The sequence below is a fragment of the Chamaea fasciata genome, unplaced genomic scaffold (assembly GCF_029207755.1).
Source record: "Chamaea fasciata isolate MVZ Bird 193981 ecotype frontalis unplaced genomic scaffold, bChaFas1.0.hap1 SCAF_3, whole genome shotgun sequence".
Classification (NCBI taxonomy): Eukaryota; Metazoa; Chordata; class Aves; order Passeriformes; family Sylviidae; genus Chamaea; species Chamaea fasciata.
Window position 1 is genome coordinate 112,117,159 of NW_027094088.1, and position 18,920 is coordinate 112,136,078.

The window sequence follows — 18,920 nt, forward strand, 5'->3', positions numbered from 1 at the left end:
ATTTATTTCTCTTACCATTTGTGAAATGGATGTAACATCTTCTGATGAGTTTTGATTTTCTGATTCTGAACATTATAACATATGCTTTGATTTTTTTTTTTTTTTCTGAGCCATTGGCTCAGGGCTTGCAACAGTCTGTGGTCATTTTTTAGCTCCTTACAGACTTTAATCTTTGGAAAATCACATTCCTTTGACCTGCCTCCTGATTTTCCAAACTGAGGCAACACTTCCTTTCCCCTGGATTGTGTCTTAGGAACCTGGAGGATTATACTAAATGTTTTTATTAAAGTCAAAGCAGTAAAATCTCCCAGCCTGAGCCGTGTAATCACAGTTACCAACTGATTTGTCCCTTCAGGAGGTTTCTGTGAACATTTCTGAAGACTTCATGGAACATCTTTATGATGGTGCTTTGGCCATTGAAGTTTACGGGCACAAGCAGAGTGGTGACCGCAAAAACCCAGCCCTGTGGGATTTGGGAATCATTCAAGCCAAAACACGCAGCCTTCGGGACAGGTGAATGTGGGAAACACGTCTTTGGCTTAGAATTTGGGAATAATCACTGGCTGAGGTGCCCAGTTTTGAAGCAGGTTTGGGGAAGGGAGTCAGATTTTGAACTGAAGGCTACTGGATGACTCCAGTTCATTACTGGCCACGAACTGCCATCCCTGTAGTTCTTCCACTGGAAAAGTATTATTCCTTATTACCTCAGCTTGCATAAATATGCAATGTTGTGGTAATTCAGACTGCAGGGGGTTGTTGTTTGTTTGCTGTCACCGTTTGTTGTCCCCAAAGTAATCTTGTAGTAGCATTTTCTTAAATGTGAGTTGGTTTGCCTCTTCAATTAGAAGGCAGCTCTGCATCTTAATTTACTGACTTCTCTTTTTGCTTGCAGCTTAAGCTTATGTTGACTATTAAGCTGCATATAGGGAAATGTTAAATAAAAGTCAGGGAAATATGGCAAAGAGGAAAAGGATGCTCTAAAATAGTGAGTTACATTTGATAGCTAAGTAGTAAGCACCTCTATCCTTTTTAATTTTAAAGTTCTACAAGAATAGCTGTTTCTTATTAAGCCCTGGGAAGAGTTGGAGAGAAGGCAGTGATATGAAGAAGGTCAGGAAAGTGCTCTGAATCTTGAGAGCTTGTGAGACAATGTCATATTTCATTCTTCTGTCTTCCGTGTCAGTGTGATTGCCCTGACAACACTGGGCCTCTGTGGCAGGAGTTGAGACCAGAGCTTAAATGTGAAATTGGGGGTTGTACTGGAGTTAGGAAAAGGCTTATTTCGGATGTTTGACTAAAGCAGCTGTCAGGAAAATTTAGAAGCGCTGCACAGCTGCTTACCTGTGTGCTCACAAATGGTGCATTCATTGCAGTGGTTGTTGCTGGTTCAGTCTGCACCCTGAGCTCAGTGTTTTGATATTTTCATTCCTTTTTCTTTGGGAAAAAAAATACCAAAAAAAAAAAAAAAAAAACCAAAAAAAAAACAAAAACACAAACCCCCAAAAAACCCCAGCCAAACCAAAGAAACAACCCAGTGTATGACTTGTTCTGCAGGTGGAGTGAGGTGACCCGCAAAGTGGAGCTGTGGGTTCAGATCCTGGAGCTGAATGAGAACGGGGAGTACTGCCCAGTGGAGGTCACCCCTGCCAAGGATGTCAGCACAGGAGGCATCTTCCAGCTCAGACAGGTGAGGTGGCACCTCCTGGGCAGGGCTCCAGCTGTGCAGAAAGCACCTGGGGAGCTTTGCTTCGGGTGGCCAAGGTGTCCAAGGAAGCCTTAAGCTTAGGTGCAAAATGTGATGTTGTGGAAAACAGATGTAAAGTGGGAGACAGAGCAAAACTCAGCTTAAAGGTGATCAAAGCCCTCCCTGTCACCTTTTTGCTCTGTCCTGTGCCAGCAGCACCTGGCAGAAGGGACATCAGTCTCCACTGAACTTCATTATTTTTTAAAGAGGTCCAGAGTTCCCTTTTATTTGATCCTTCCAGCCAAGCACTCCTTTGTTCATTGAATTCTACCTGCTTTAAATTGTTAATGCTTAACTGAGCAGCTCACATTTTTAAATGATGAGCTATTGATAGGCTGCTGCCCAAAGAACACGAGGAATCAGTAAAAGTTAGATACAAGCTGCTCCTCTGACCTCACCAACTCCTTTGATTTTTATTTTAATTTTCTTTTTTTTTTTTTTTCCCCTCTTACAGTTTTACTAAAGAGCAGTTCCTTTGCTGCACTGGTACCATCAGTGGGTTGGAATTTTCAGCCAAGGAGTTCAGAGTCAGGAAAAGTTCACTGAAATTCCAGTAGCTCACGAAATTAGACTGTTTGCTCTCCTCTTTTGTAGGTGGGGAGAAGATCCCATTTTCTGCCTTCAGAAATATTAAAAATAAAATAAAATAAAAACAAATATAAATATAAATATAAATAAAATCCTGTGAGGGTATGTTTGAAAACCCTCCAGGAAAGTAAACTGGGGAGTTGCTGAATGCTGGACTTTAATTTTTCCCTGTAAATTCATAAATCCTGTAAATATAAATCCTTGCAGCAGGAGGGGGAATCTCTTAAACATTGGGTCATTGGGATAGCACCACTTTGTTCTTCCCCCAAAAAAAATGTAATACTCCTTGCCAATGGCTGCCAGTAGAGGTCTCTCTGGAATTAAACTTCCAGCACTTTATATTCTTTTTTTTTTTTTTTAAACAAGCATTTCAAATTGTTCATTTGGACAGGGGCAGTCTCGACGAATCCAGGTTGAAGTGAAAACTGTGCAGGAATCTGGGACCTTGCCACTGATGGAGGAATCCATATTATCTGTTGGCGTTGGCTGTGTTCAAATAAAACATGTCAAGTCACAAAATTATCAGGTAAAACTCTGAATACTTATGGTCAACTCTTTCCCAGAGCTGGAAAGCATAAAAGGAATCAATTTTTCCATGGCAGAAATAATACTTGTAAGATGTTTTGTGTCTCTTCTGGTTTTCGTCGGGGTGTTTTGTCCCATCTTTGAAAGCAGCGCAGCCTTAACACACCACTCAAAGAACAAAAGAAAATGCAAACATTCCTAAAATCCATTAGGAGTTTTTCCTGTAGATTTAACTTCAAATATTAGACATGGAAAACAATATTAAGTATTCAAAATAAAAATTAATTTAAAGTATTCAGATTAAAAATTAAAATAAACCAGTGCAACATATATTTAAATAGTGTCCAGTTACAAATGGTGGAATTCCATGAACCTCTTGTGGCCCACAGTAGATGTTGGGCAGTTATTTGACAATCTCATACGCGCTGCACCTCGTGTGTATCCCTCACTTTTTAGGGCTTGTCTACTTGCAGTGCTCTTTTGAGTTTCTGGTGCACTTGGACTTTTTCCCCCCAGCAGATAAATGAGAATTCAGTGACTCCCTGGAGCTGGCAAAGCCAAAATCTGGTGCAGCAGAACAGGTCTCTGAATTTGGTTGATTTGCTGCCCTGCTTGAGACAAGGCCAGCTAAATGGAAAAGTAGATTTCCCAAAATATTTACCCCTATTGATGTGATTCAGTCATGGCCATGGCTGCTCCCCTTTTTTTGTTTAATCAGGATGACTTTTCCTTTGAGCCCTGAAGTACTTGGGGTTTCTATCGTCTCCTAACCAGGGTAGTCCTTTCCCATTTTGTGTCTGGGGTACAAAAAAGGGAATTTTTCCCACCTTTCCAGCAGCATCCTGGGCAGATTGTTCCTGTTATTCCCCATTATGCTCCAGCTGGTTCTTCCTGCAGCTTTTCCATCACAGCAGCCCCTGATACCCCACATTTCCTTCCTATAAAGCCAGGAAACTCATGAATGGAGCAAGTTTCTATCCTAGGACAGAGGTATTGATTCTTGCAGATTTTCCTTGACCCACAACCTGCATGTGCCCCTTTCAGCCTGTTTTGTAGGGACAAGTCCCAGGGGAGCAGCATCTTGTCTGCCTCACCTTATTTATTCCCCAGTGAATTCCTGACCCACTGCCCAGTTCCAGACTTATCCAACAGAGCTGGCAATCCCCAAAATAGTATACTCTGTCAAGAAGAAAGACTTAAACTCAACTGGAGAGAGAGAAACCAAGGAGTTTTGCCTGATGCTGATAACTTCCATGGGAAAGGGCCAATGAAAATCAGATTTTATGAGACCTGTTGCTTACAATAGGCTTTGCACATCAGCACCTGGATTTTCAGTCCCCTTATTATCATTTCTCTTATCTCAGGTAAATCGGGTGTCCCTGGAATGTGAAAGATTTTCTAAAGACCTTGAACTGAGGAAATGCCTCTTCGCTGTGGCTTTTTAATTTTAGCTTAGCTAAGTTTTTGCTTTCATGATTAAGGTAGAAAAGTAGGCTCTGGTGGCTCGTTATTGCTTAACTCGGTAAGTAATAACTCCTTGAGGATTGAAGCCATCATTCCTCTTCCATTCCCTGTGAGAAAGGGCAGTTGTGCTCGTTGCAAGTGGCTCTGCTTGGGATGAAGGTCAAGAATTAAAGGCGGTGTCTGCCATCAGAAAATAATGGGAATAAAAGGTTGAAGGTCTGCATTGTCACTCCTGGTGTGGCTGCTGTTCTAATTCCCTGATATTTACTGCAGATTTTTTTACAGTTCTTCTCCTTTGCAGCAAAGTTACCTCCAGTCGTTTTCACATCTCAGTTTTGGGGGCAGTTCTGGGCCCCTCATGACAGGAGAGACATTGAGGGGCTGGAGCATGTCCAGGGAAGGGAACAGAGCTGGGGAAGCATCAGGAGCAGCTGAGGGAGCTGGGAAAGGGGCTCAGCCTGGAGAAAAGGAGGTTCCAAGGGGATCATTTCCTCTCTGGAATTCCCTGATAGGAGGGGGCAGCCAGGTGGGATCAGGATTTCTCCCAGGCAATAGGGACAGGATGAAATGGGACAGCCTTAAATTATTCCAGGGGAGGTTCAGGTTGGATATTTGGAGCAATTCCTCCATGGAAAGGGTTGTCCAGCCCTGGCACAGCTGCCCAGGGAAGTGGTGGAGTCTCCATCCTTGGAAGTGTTCAAAAAACATGTGGATGTGGCATTTGAGGTTCAGTGCTGACCGTGGTGGTGCTGCTGGTTGATGCTTGGACTCAATGCTCTTGAAAGTCTTTTCCAACTTTAACAGTTCTGGGATTCTGGGATTCTGTACCAGACTTGGATTTTTCAGCACTTGCTGTAACATTCACACTTTAGTCTTAGAGGTAAAACAACATTTTTCTTTGCTGTCCAGGATCAACAGGTTTGAAGCTGTTTCTCCTGTTTCCTTCTTGTATTCCACTTTTTTTCAATTATTAAGACTTCTAATAGTTACTTTGCTGTGAATTTTTCCATTATAATTATTGGATTGTTCTGGTTGGTGTTTAGAGGAGATGACAGCAGCAAATCTTTGGGATGCCAGTGTGTTTTAATTCCGTGACCATGCCATAGCTAAACTCAGACTTCTATTTTTATGTAAGACTGTTAATACTGCTTAAAATAGTTACACCTTTTGCATTCAGTGTGTTTCCTGCTATAAAAAACCCCCAAAATTAATGGCATGGTTTTTTGTGTTTTGTTCTAGGAAGAAGAGGATGAAATGGACAGTTACCAGGTAAAAATTTTAAAATTCTCTCCTACAAATGCAGAAGTTTTCAGATTAAAGCATATTAGAGGAGGAACTGAATGTTATTAAGGATACTCAGGTGTTCTGGGGTTTTTTTTAAAGGACATGAGCACCTGAAAAAAAAATATTTTAAGGGCCCATGCTATTACAGTGGGATGGTGTGGGGTAGGGCTGGGTTCCTGACACGAGGCTGCTAAACACTGAGAGAAGTGGTGAGGCCTGGGGTTTCCAGCTCCAGTGGTTATGAGTTTTGGAGTAGTTTGGAGGCAAAGAATTGCATAAAATGGAGGTGTTTTTCAGCTGCGTAGTACAGGAAAAAAAGCTAAAGAGTTGACAAGCAAAAATACTTCAAATAAGCTGTGGAAAGTTGAAGGGTTTGGATGTGTCTTCCTTATCTTCTGCTTGGGTGTAGGATGAGCAGAAGGGTTGAGAAAATGTGCAAACCACAGTCAGGAAGGCTTGGCTTTCCTGGGGCAATATTTAATGTGGTTTTTTTCCCTCTTTTTTAGGACAGGGACTTGGAGAGGCTCCGTCGGAAGTGGCTCTGTGCCTTAACAAAGCGCCAGGAGTACCTTGACCAGCAGCTGCAGAAACTCGTGGGGAAGCCTGGTAAGGAAAATTTTTTTAAATTTTTTACTGTTGTTAAGGGTAACAACAGTAAAAGGTTGAGAGATGTGTACACACTTTTTATCTTAATGTTTTGTCAGATTTAGAAAAAATGTTCATGGAGAGTTGGATCTCTGAACTCAGCAGTAATTTGCTTTTTTGGGGGGTGAAGGTTAAGTTGGAGAAGCCTTTACGAAATTGTTTGTTGTTTTGGGGTGTTTCTTGGTGTGCTGGGCTGTGAGCAGAGCAGGGTTTATTCTGTCATGGGTGGTACAAAACCATTGCCACGTGGCAGAGGCACTCAGAGCTGCTCTGCTGTCCTGACTGACGTCCTGCTTGCAGATAAAACAGAAGACGACGCCGATCGGGAGGCTCAGCTTTTGGAGATGAGACTGACCCTCACGGAAGAAAGGAATGCTGTGATGGTTCCTTCTGCTGGCAGTGGGATCCCTGGAGCTCCAGCAGAGTGGTAGGAATATCCATTCCCAGAGGAGGGATGTAAAAATGATGCACAGCCCATTCCTGGCTTTGGATTGTGGCCATTTTTTTTCTTTTTTTCTCTCTCCTCAATCTGGCCTCTGTACCCTGCATGAGCAAAGTTGTTAAAATTAGGCCTCTTGCTTAAATTGTTTTATCAGGTTGTGTCTCTAAAATCCAGAAATGCTGTTTGGTAAACGATACTGTTATTGATCAGGGTGTAATTATAACCTTCTGAAAAAAGGAATCAATGTTTATTACTGCTGCACTCGCCATTTAAAAAAATTAGCTAATATGTTAACTACCTAGTTCATTCACTTAAAAGGCTGCCCTCTCATCATAAAACTCCATCTCCGGGAGCATTTCGTTGCACTCCTGGTTTGAGAACAAACTCTGTTTAGTCAGCAAGTGTTCCGTGTAATTTTCTGAACATTAAAAATAGTAGAGAGCACTGGACTGAGACTGCTGTGCTGGATCAGCTGTGAGCAACAACTGCAGATAAGGAGTCAGGCTTGTTTCACCTCAAACTCATCTTCAGTTGCTTGCAACTTCCCGAATATCTTCTCTGAGCAAACCTCTATCAGTATTTTTTGATGGAATTGGGTGTCATGGAGTTTTAAGCTGAAGTTTGTCAGAGCTTCTGAAACATAAAAAATATCAGATTCTTGTTGGAAACACATTAGCTTTCACATCCATGTGTTTCACTAGAATTGAAAACAGTGGAGCTGCAGGAAACTGGCTCCAGGAAGAATCTGGTTTGCAGCAGAGGAAATGTTCAGTATTATTGAAGTACTTTGTGTGTTATGTAAGACTCCATCCTGCTCTTGTTCACTATAAATTCATCAGTTTTGGCTCTTCAAGATGTGTTTTGTAAGAAAGAGTAATACCTGTGTGGAGGGGCAGCATCAGTGTTACTTTAAAAACTTTGAGACTGCCTTTTCTGATACCCCACTTTCCCTGCCATCACTGAATAGAGAGGTTTGCATTTCATGAATGTGTATGTCAGAGTAAATAAACTTAATTTTGCTATTAGCATTTAAGAGAGAGAAAACACTTCAGAAAACAGAGGTCAAACAATAATTCTAAGAGAGCTGATATAAAAGAAATACTAATTTATTTGAGTCTCTTGGACTCCGCAGCAGTAAATTAAAATAAAGAGGTTTGCCAAGGCTATCAATGGTCTGGCTAAAAATTGCAGACTGAATGCAATGTCCTGGGGGTCTGGATCATCAGGGACGTGTGCTGGGTAAATCTCTGTTACTTTAAATGCCACCATTGTCCCTGTCTTGTATTTTAGGACTCCTGTGGCTGGTATGGAAACTCACATTCCTGTTATATTCCTTGACTTGAATGGTAAGTGGTCCTTAAGATGGCAGAGTAATTTGAAAACAAACTTCGTCCAGCCAGTGGAGTTACAGAATTGAAGCAAGCTGTTAAAATTACCAAAAGCCTAGCATGACAGGCGGATTAATTGGTGAATTAATTTTTCCTGAAATACATTGCTTAATGTTTCAAAATAAACAATATTATGTGTGGAAGGAACCATAGGTTTTAATAATCCCGTGTTTTGATGCAAGATCCAATTTGAGCAATGTATTTGTCACATGCTCCTACCAAAGATGGAAGTTGGAACCAAGAAGGTGACAGCCCCAAAGCAGTCCAGGGAGCAATCAGTTAAATAAATCATGGTTAGGATGTTTAAAAGAGGGTTAACATTTGGATGAGAAGTGTCAGGTGAGAAGGGGAGGTGACAAAACCTGTTGTGAGGAGAGCTGGGCTGCAATCTGCTGGCACTGGTAGTTTGTCCAGCTGGGACAGCACATCCATGGATCCAATGGCTTCAGGGTGGAGGTGGTTAATAATTCATGGGGAGGGACTCCAGCCAGGAGAGGCTGAGCTTCTCAAAACCCAGATTAAGAGTTTGTTTAATCATGATCCAAAAGTACTGTGTTTTCTCCTGATCAACCAGCAGCTTATCTTAACAGCACCACATATTCAATGCCAGATGAGTGCAGGGCTGAAAATCCACCTGTGGGCAAGGAAGGGGTGTTTGCCCCAGGGGGAGATTCCTGCCCTTTATTAGGCACATTTGAGTCTGTGTCCCCAAATCTTTGTGCACATTTTCTGTGTAGGAATGGGATTTTTTGTTTGTTTGTTTGTTTGTTTTTTTGGTTTTGGTTGGTGTTTTGTTGGTTTTTTTTTTGAAGTGGAACAATGCAGCTTTAATTCTGTAGGTGAAATCTAAGTGGACAAGCTGGGGAGCTGGGGATGGAAATGTGAATTCATGGCTTGCTCATGTTTTTTAAAAAGGGTGATTGCTTTGTGTTTCCTCACCTTTCACATCCCCTCCTGTTTGCAGCTGATGACTTCAGCTCCCAGGATAACCTGGATGACCCAGAGGCAGGAGGCTGGGATGCTACTCTGGTGGCAGAGGAGGAGGAGGAATTCTTTGAGCTGCAGATTGTGAAGCATCATGACAGTGAGGTAAGGGAAGCTGCAGACCAGGGAATTTTAGTCTTTTAATTGTTCTTTTTATATGTCCACACATGAAAATAATACATCAAATATATCATAGAAATGATACAGCACTTGTTTCTGCTGTGAGCAGGTGTTTTCAAGAAATATTCACTAGGAGAATGATTTGGAAAATAGTGAAACTCAAGGATCTTCCTTCATCCAAATCCAGGCATTCCAAAAGCCTGAGATTCACTTTGTGTTTAACAAAGCAAAACCCCTAAGCAAATTACAGCACAAAAGCCCCAGCTGACAAACCAAACAAGTTTAATTGTTAACATTTTTACCTCTGCATTGTTACACTCATTATCCTCCATTTTGCCACATAACTCATAGTTTCACCACTGTACAAGTGTTAGTGTATAATTTCTGCTATTAGGTTTAGAATCTCTGACATATTTTATTCCTTAAAATATTCCTCTTTTCTCTGAAACTTCTTTGTTTTTTAGTGGAGCTTTATTCCTGGTAGTTCTGTTAGGGATTTCTTTTTTGTCCTTACTTGTATTTAGAGCAGGGAAATTTGGCTACCAAGCCAGTTTTCTTATGACTTGAAGATAAACCAGTTAAATCTTCAGTAATACTTATATTTTAACATGCAAGAAGAAAAAATTCCAGCTTTTGCTGTGTTGCTAGAAAGGCTTCAGCAAAGTTATTTATCAGATTCAGACAGGAGAATTTTTGTGGCGTGATGGAAGATTTCCATTGCAATCTCTGTTGCTCTCTGGTTTATCTTAATGAATGAGGCCAAATGGTCCTGCATTTCTGCATATTTTATAGTTTATTTGCAATGATCCTGGGTATTCAAGGATCTTTTTTCAAGAGGAAATGTTCCAGAGTTCGAGCAAGTTGGCATTTTTAATCCCAGCGTCTTCATTTGGCAAACTGATCTTGATTTTTAAATGGCCTCTTCTAAAGTGTGGGGATTTTTTTTCTTCACGGGGAGCGAAACGGAGAAGCCGACTCTCAAAATTTATGTATTATGTATTTTTGCTAATTATGCCTAATTAATTACAGTTAATTATACACCTAATTATGCTTATTAGAGGATACATCTATTTTTTTCTTTCCCCCCACCTCCCCATTTTGCAGGTGAAAGCAGAAGCCTCGTGGGACTCCACGGTCCACGACTGCATCCAGCTCAGCAAGGGGACGGCGGCAGAGGAGAGGGTTTACCTGATTGTCAGAGCCACTGTCCAGCTCAGCCACCCTGCAGAGATGCAGCTGGTGCTGCGCAAGCGCATCTGTGTCAACGTCTATGGCAGACAGGTACAGATCCTGCAGCCCTTCCCACTCCCCAGGGCTCGAATTCCCTCGTCTCTCATCTCAGCCTGGGTGGAAGCGCCGGATCAGTGGTGTCCGGCGAGGCTTTGAGCTGCCAGGTCATTTTTCTGGTACCCTTTAAGTTGTGATGACACAGCTTTTTTTTTAAGGCATCCAAAGATGAGGAATTGATTTTTCTCTTAACCTCTCAGTGCTTTCTCACTGGAAGGAGAAGGGTTAATTTCTCGTGAGCTCGGAGTTCGTATTTTGCATAAAGGAACTTCTGTGTTTCCCTAGTCCTGTATTAAGTTCACACATTGCTGCTAAACGTTTGTATTTACACCTCCAGGTATTTAGAAATCAGCCAGGAATAGTTGGAGGAGAGATCCCTTGTGTTAATTCACCAGAGTTAATCACTCTTGGTCCTTTATGTTTTCCAGCTGGTGCTCTTACAATAATACGTAGGTGAGAGCAGGGTGTTTGATAAATGGCAGGCAGTGAAGTTGTCATTCCATTTGCAGCATCATGCCCTGAAAATAATATAAATCCTGAGAACGATGGGGGAGGCAGGAGTTTGTTCAGCACTGTCTGAGAATCCAGCCTCCCCTGGCAGTGATAATGACAAAGCAGAAAGCCTGGATTGTTATTCTGGTTGCACATCTGTAGTTAAAATCTGAAGCAAGAGCAAAGAGAAGAGGTGTGGTCACACCCAGAAACCCTGTAGGCAACTCCCAGTGCTGGAAGTAGAACCCCAGTTCTTGGAGCTTCCATCAGGCAGCAGCTTTTTCTCAGCAAGGGAAGAACAGTGAATTTTTTGTCATATGGAATGGGAGACTGTATTGACCAGATCAATTGAATATGCCAATAATCACAATCGGGTGAAGTCTTCATCAATTCTGTTTTCTACAGATTTAGTCAATGCCATTTTTTACTTTCATTCGACACAGAATCTTTGGCTTTCTTCCTGTTTTTCTAAAAACCCCCGTCAATAACCTTTCCTGGGAGTTTGTCTCAGCAGCATCTTTGAATGACTCATCTCTGCATTAATTCAACAGTCCAGTTCTTAACCCTGCAAGGCGCCAAGTCAGCATAAACAATGACCATGCCCCTTAAATCATTCTTCATAACGATCTCTTTGGTCAAGAATTTAATGTCTGTACTTGTCAATATTCAAGACAAGTTACCTTGGGCTCTGTCAGGGAAAAAAAAAAAACCTCTAAAAGCAGCTGATGCTTGGTGAAACAGTCACCTTGCAAGGAAGGAAGTGAATATCCTTCTCTGTATCCACAATAAGCAAGCAAATGATTTTTTTTCCAAGTTGGAATCTTTGGCTCTTACATATTTATTGGTTAGACTTTGGAGTCTGGGCTTCTTGCATTGTGAACGGTATTTATTTCAGCTGGAATCCATTAATCCACATTTTCCTCATGTTTCCTCCCCACAGGGTTTTGCACAGAGTTTCCTCCGAAGGATGTCCCCCCGAAGTTCCATCCCTGGCTGTGGCGTCACTTTTGAGATAGTCTCAAACATTCCAGAGGTGAGTGAGAAATCAGGAGTGTCTCAAATTGGCCAAGAGCCTCTTAATTTTGTGCTTTCCCCCATCATTTTGAGCGTGCTGGCTCTTGCTGCTGCCAGCATAAACCGTGGTTTGTAAAAGATGGAGCCTGTTCCTTTACACGCTGTGACTGTAGCAGCAACCTCTGTCTTATCAGTGTCACTGTGTATTTTGTTGAGTGAGCATCTATTTGCTCAGGTCCTTGAAGAGGCAGTTTGAAGAGAGAGGGGGAGGAAAAAGAGGGAGGAAAAAGGGGCAGTTGAAGTGCCTGCTGCGGGGAGCACGAGAATCTGTGGAAAAAAAAAATCACAAAGTGGCTTTTTCTCAGTAATGTCTTTATGCAACTCTTGATTCCTGAGCATATTCCCAGTTAGATGCTAATGCTTTCCTTCCAAAGAGATGCTCTATCAGAGCACTTGTGAAAACATTAACACATGAAGAGCCAAAACTCTGATTGCTGCCTGGCTCTTTCATGTTTCTGCTGCATTTTGCACTCTGTGCTGAAATGCTTCTCAAGCAACGTTCTATTTTTTTCCTTCTTGCAGCTCACTTGAAATTTTGTTTTCCTCCCAGGTTAGATAACGCCCCAAATGTGCTCGAGCACTTTTTAATTACGAAATATCTGAATGCAGCCCTTTTGCTAATTAATGGCAATGTCTCGCTGTGAGACTCTCAGAAAGAACCCAAAAAGCCTCAGAACAATAACCACGTACAGCTTGAGATGTCTGTGACAGTGGCAGGAGCACCTGTGCAGGATGCATGACACCACAAGGTGTTTGTTTGGATCAGAATCTTAGGTTGGGTATTCGGCTGAAATCTAGAATAGATATTAGAAAGAAATCCTTTTCTCCAAGGGTGGTGAGGCAGTGATTGTCCAGAAAGGTTCTGGACTCCCCATCCATGGAAGTGTCCAAGGCCAGGTTGGACAGGGCTTGGAGCAACCTGGGATGGTGGAAAGTGTTCCTGCCCATGCAGGGGTGGGATGGGATGAATTTTAAGGTCTCTTCCAACCCAAGTTATTCCCATGATTCTCATCTGCCCCTGAGATTAGGACAAATAGTGCTGAACTGGTGCTCTGTGGTTTAAAAACGCATTTTCTCCACAAATTATGTGGGGGGTTTATTTTAAAATGCTGCCCTCTCTTTTTTTCCTCCCCAGGATGCTCAAGGGGCTGAGGAGCGGGAGGCACTGGCCAGGATGGCAGCAAATGTGGAAGATGCAGCTTCAGCTGACTCTGAAGCCTACATTGAGAAGTACTTGCGGAGCGTCCTGGCCGTGGAGAACATCCTCACCCTGGACCGGCTGCGCCAGGTCTGGCTGCAGGGCTGCAGGCAGGGAGTGCCCTGAGAGCAGTGTGTGCACTCCAAACGTCCTCCTGAGTGCACACAAACTACCAAAGAACCCCAAAACCCACCCCAGTGCACGCCTCAGCCTCCCAGAGTGGGCCTGTGGCAAAGATCCAGGGAAGCGGAGATGTCCTGGCTCAGCTCCAGCACGGATGGGGCTGGGAGTTCTCTGCTCAGGGCACAGTTCGGGGGTGCTTGGTTTGGTTTAAAGGCTGTCCATTGCTGATTCTGGTTCAGGAAAAGGAGTTGTGTGGCCTTAGCTTTTGCTTTCTGAAGCTTCAGCAATAGTTTCTGCAATTGCCAGTAGAGTTTTTGTCATTTTGCCCGCATTCTACTTCAAATTCACCAAAGCCGTCCCGCCAATAAAAGAAGACATTGATTGGGTTAATTTTAAGTACTATAACTTGATCTGTTTACCAGGAAAAATACAGGGGAGAAAAGCATTTATTGAAAATTGTTCTCCTGGATATAAATTATGCAAGCACAAAGAGAAGAGTTATGCAAAACAAGCTGGAGCTTGTGCCTGCCCACTATAAATTCATGGGGAAGTGTGATGCACTTTAAATATTGAAAGCAAGTTCCCTGTCATTTATAATTAGTTTAAAGGATTAAAATAGGAGCTCAGCTAGGAAAGAGAGTCTTAGTCTTTGCATCTCTGTCATCTCCTCGAATCAAGACAAGCTGCAAAATCCTCCACGTGCCAATCAGCAAAATACCAGATGTTAAAATTTATCCATTCATAATTTTAGCCGTGTAAACTTTACAGACCGCAGCCTGTGCCGCAAGGCAGCTTAGAAACATTTTGCTTGTGTAGACAAAGCTATCCTGGGACAATCAGAGCTTTAATTCTTGCCAAATACACTTATTTTTCCTTTGTTTTGCTCTCTGTGACTGCCAGGAAGTTGCTGTAAAGGAGCAGCTGATGGGAAAAGGAAAACTCCACCGACGGAGCCTGAGCTCCCCCAACGTGAATCGGGTGAGTTTTCCCCTGCTGGCATCTGCAGCAGTTCCAACTCTTCATTCTCAGGTCTTGAAGTCAAGGAATAGAGCAATGAATTTCCATCTTTTTGACCCCTCTGTGCTGTTTTTTGGTTTTTTTGGTTTTTTTTTTTTTCTGAACACTGGAGATTTTTCATTTCCTTTTCCAAGTTGAAGGTGGGGTTTTTTTTCTCTCTTTTTCTTTAGAAGATTTGAAAACAAGTTACAGGTATATGCTGAACTTGAGCTTTGTACCAGTGTTGTGCATAAGGAAAATGAGACTTATGCTGCCCAAAGTTTGGACAGAAATCATTTGATAGAACTGGTACTCAAACTAGTGTCAAATTCTGGCTCCTCCCAGGTCAAGAATTAAATTTTCACCTTTAATTTCTTGGATTTTGATTCTACTTTAACCACAACACTGTTTCTTTTCAGCCTCACTAGTCAATAGGCATAGTTATGAATTTTTTAAAGTTCCTCATAAGAAATAATTCTGCTTCTTTTAACTCTTCCAGCTTTCTGCAAGCCGCCAGGATTTAGCTCCCCCTTATAACCTGAGCAGCAACAGGGTGAGTATCTGCAAATCTCCTGGGGAAAACTGGGGAATAAAAGGGAATTACTCTACCAGTGATCAGGAGCATAAATGGGAAATATCTTGTGAAAAGTGGGCCACCCCCGTGTGCTCCTGGGATGCTTGGGACAGAAATAGGTTTGGATGTGCTGCTCTGGACCTGTCTGGGGAAGTTCCCAGGTCTTGTCCCAACCCCTGTGGGATGCTCAGGAGCATTGTCCAGCTTTAGAGCTCTTCCAGAGCTTTCACCTGGGTGGAGGGAAAAATTCTGGGAGAAAGGAAGAGGTTTGGGTCTGTATGTCAGTTCAAGTCCACCTCTAGACAGAACAAAGGCTGTGAAGTAATCCCTGACCTCCCAGTGGTCCTAAACTTGTGGTGGGTGATAATTCAGCCCATTTCACTCCTTAAAAACACCGGTATAGACCCAAAAACATTTCTTTAAAAGGTGAAAAATTAAATTTAATCTTATTTTCCAAATCCTAGATCAACTGAAGGATCTCCTCCTGATAGATATTCTGCCCAGCAAGTGTGGAGTCATTTTGAGGGGGAGAATCTGGTGGTGACAAGGCATTTTAATGCATAATGCAGTTGCACAGAATAATAGAATTTTGATGTAGTGCTCCGGCATTGGTTGCTAAATCTGCTACATCTGAACCATGGAGAGAATGCTAAAATATGTGCAGGTGATAAAGTGTTTGTAGCAACTTCTGTTTGGAGAGAACTGTGGGGTGTTTCAGTACTGTAAGGTTTTTAAAGCAAAAATTAAAGGTTAGGATTCTTAATGATTTCTGTTTTTCTCCTCCCTTCCCCTCAATGATTTCTCTCATTGCATGTTTCAGAGTCCAAAGGTCCCAGCAGAGGTAATGCATTAGGTCCACCTAATGAGTGGGATAATAATTTTATCTCACTATAAAGTTGATTTTGCTCACTCACACGCTTTTATTTCCTGCTTTGAAGATGCTGCTGGTGGTGCCTCATTTGCATAGCACAGAGCAAACGAGTTTTTCCATTGAAATCCTGTCATTAATGCAGCGTGAACTGGTACAAAGCAGAGAACTTTTCTCCTTGGGTGCATCTGATGGGTTCTTACAGAGATGGAGCTGTTTAGTGCCATTTCTCACAGATTTTTGGGCAGGGTGAAAGTCATTTCAGAAATAAACCTCTCTCAGCTGAAAAAAGAAATAGACATGAAAGCAAGCAAATATCTAAATATCTGCCTGGAGATGAGATGAACGTGGAGACTTGCTCTAAAATCTTGCTCAGGCTTTCTGGCTTTTATAGTTCAGTGTGAGCAACTCTTGATTTCTGTGAACAAATGACTTTAAAATAATAACTGGGCCAATGGAAAACGTGCTTTATCTTAGTTTTGTGTTAATCCTCTCAGAGGAATGATCCCTTTTCCCAAGCTTTGGTTAACTGGAATTATTGGCAGTGGTTTGCATGAGGTTTTGCAGCTCTTGGCCGTGGCTGTAGTTGCTGACAGAGACTCTGTGCTGCAGGAATGTGGAGCTGAGGTGCTGGAGCTGCTCCCCTTGCTTGCAGTGAGCTTCAATGCAAGGCACTTGTTCCTCAGGACATGGAGGTGTGACCTCCCCAGCTGGGAATTCCTGGTTTTGAACGGATCTCTGGTTCCAGGCCACGTTGGACAGGGCTTGGCACAGCCTGGCTTAGTGGAAGTGTCCCTGCCCATGGCAGGGAGGTGGAATTAGGTGACCTTTAAAGCCTCCCAACCCAAACTGTTCTGTCATGCAATGATCCAGTTTCAGTAGGAAGGTGAGGAAAAGCTTTTGTGATCCCAATGAAGTATTTAACAAAACTCACTGGTGAGATCAGTCCTGTCCCTTTTAGCATAAAGGACCTGAGGATAGCTTGGTAGGCAGAGTTTTGGTTAAGCTGAATGTCTTTGTGCCTTGACAAGAAATTTGGTGGCAAAGAAAGTCTTCTCCAGTCACAGATTGTTATTTTATTGTCATTTTTCCAGGAACTGGCTGTTTTTTGTTATAAAAAGCCAATCCCAAACAAGTGATTCAATGTGTCACGGGGAAAAGCAGTGACAGGACAGTAACACCTAAACTGGGTGCAGAATATTGATGGAACATTCCAGAATATTCCTTTCCTTAACTTTTTTTTCCATTACTTTATTTCTCTCCTCTAATTGTCATTCCTTGCATCCCTGCTGCCTTTACCATGGGTTTTTAGCTTTGTGGAAAGGGCTTCTGAGTCTCATTCCTCTTTGTCAAGCATCATCCATGCTGGTAAAGTTTGGAGTGTGGATGCTGCTCCATTCTCCAGCACTCATAAGAGCCAGGGCTCATTCCCCTTAAAAAAAAAATAAAATAGGAGTATTAAACAAGAATATTCTATGTGTTGAAATAAGAATTAAAAATGGTGTCAATGCAACTGCGGCAGGCAGCTCAGGAATTTCAATAATTAGGGCATGGGTTCATCTTGCAGACTTTGGTAGTAAAAACATGGATGGGTGGTCACATCCTCCTGAAGAGCTGGAAAAGTCCTTCTGCAGGACTGGAGCAGAGGTGTGGGATTGGCACATTTTGGGGGAAAAAAAAACAAAACACCTTAAAGAATATCCCAATGTGCTGACAGCATAGAGAGATTCCAGGGAGCAGGATGACTCTCACACTGAGCTGCGCATTCCTGGGAAATATTTAAGTCTGGGAATTTTTAATTTCTGAATTTACTTCAGAAGAGTTTGATGGACTTTCAGATTGTCAGCAGGACTGCACATGGCCTCACCTCGAGGTTCCGTCTGCTTAAATGAGAAAAAGGCAATTTTTCCTCCTGTTACCACTGCAGATGTGGTTAGGGGAGAGTGAGATAAGTTTGATTTCTCCTTGCACATCAGGTGATGCGGGGGTATTGAGTGTCTTAGTCTTGATATCAGATACAGGGGGTGAATTTTCATGTTCAAGGGGGCTTTTGTTGGAAATTTAATTTAATTCAGTTGGATGCTGAATTTAAAAATTGAGTTGACTGAACTGGTTGAATCAGAGGCACAATGAATGGAAGGCACTTCTGAGGTGTTTTACAGATCAGACTGAATCACATATTGATGAAAAATATCACGAGTTGCTCCTCAAACACCTCTGACAAGAACCATTTTTGTCTTGGACAGTTGTCCTTCCTTTCCCAAAGGCCCAGTGTTTGTAGCTCAAAATCCAAGTAAGACAAGATGGTGCCATTCAACCTTCAGGTTTTTCCTGGGAACCAGAGGGTTTTTTTCAGCAAATTGCTGCCGTGTAGGTTGAACTTGAATAATCCTGCTGTTCGTGAGAACAAGTGCCTTTTGTCCCAGCTGTGTGTCCCAGCTGTTTGCTTGTATTCCAGTGCTCCGTGGTCACCTTTTCCTAAGCCTTTTCTGAACTGCTGAAATAATAAAACACAAGAACTATTCATTTCTCTTACCCAGTGGCTGCATTTTAATGGTCTGTCAACTTCAAGGAAAGATTTGTCAGGTAAAGCCTCCAGATGACTTAGGTAGTGATCATCCCTACCTGCCCTAAAGGTTTTGTGCATGAAATAAATTCCCTGGGGTTTTTTTCACGGAGGATGTGTGAAAGAAGGGAAGGCAGAGGAGGGGAAGGTGTTATAAAAATAAACCACTTTATGAACGGCTCTGCATTAAAACACATCAAGGGACGTGCATTCTTCTGGTGGCTACTTTGATTTGTCAAATTAAATCACTTGACCTCTGTTTGGTCACTTGGCAGAGAGCAAATATATTCATGAAACGATGACTCCTCTGGGCAAATGATTTATAAGCTTCCTCTCTCTCACCACCCTTCTTGAGAGAGGAAAGATTCACAGCACTTCAATAATAATAAGAATAGACTTAAAACCTCTAGTGGTGCAGTTGGTGAATGCACAAAGCAACACAGGAGAACGCTGGATGACTCCAGGTGGGAAACTTGGGAACTTCATCAAGTTAATGTAGTTAATAATTCTTTTTATTTTTATTTTAAAATAAAAATAAGAGAATTGAATAACCATGAG

General features: G+C 42.3%; 1 protein-coding gene across 3 annotated transcripts in view; it reads left to right on the forward strand.

The window, feature by feature from the left end:
• Positions 1-18,920, forward strand: part of KIF13B (kinesin family member 13B) — a 119,387-nt gene that overhangs the window by 78,483 nt on the left and 21,984 nt on the right. For 2 of the 3 annotated variants that reach the window (XM_066180122.1, XM_066180123.1), the window contains exons 23-36: positions 356-513; positions 1,555-1,687; positions 2,724-2,858; positions 5,561-5,590; positions 6,112-6,211; positions 6,551-6,677; positions 7,983-8,038; positions 9,045-9,169; positions 10,289-10,465; positions 11,904-11,996; positions 13,173-13,325; positions 14,259-14,336; positions 14,854-14,907; positions 15,749-15,769. In XM_066180122.1, coding sequence (XP_066036219.1) covers positions 356-513; positions 1,555-1,687; positions 2,724-2,858; positions 5,561-5,590; positions 6,112-6,211; positions 6,551-6,677; positions 7,983-8,038; positions 9,045-9,169; positions 10,289-10,465; positions 11,904-11,996; positions 13,173-13,325; positions 14,259-14,336; positions 14,854-14,907; positions 15,749-15,769 — 1,440 coding nt within the window. The remainder of the gene's footprint in view (positions 1-355; positions 514-1,554; positions 1,688-2,723; positions 2,859-5,560; positions 5,591-6,111; positions 6,212-6,550; positions 6,678-7,982; positions 8,039-9,044; positions 9,170-10,288; positions 10,466-11,903; positions 11,997-13,172; positions 13,326-14,258; positions 14,337-14,853; positions 14,908-15,748; positions 15,770-18,920) is intronic. The other variant, XM_066180124.1, reaches the window with a different exon arrangement.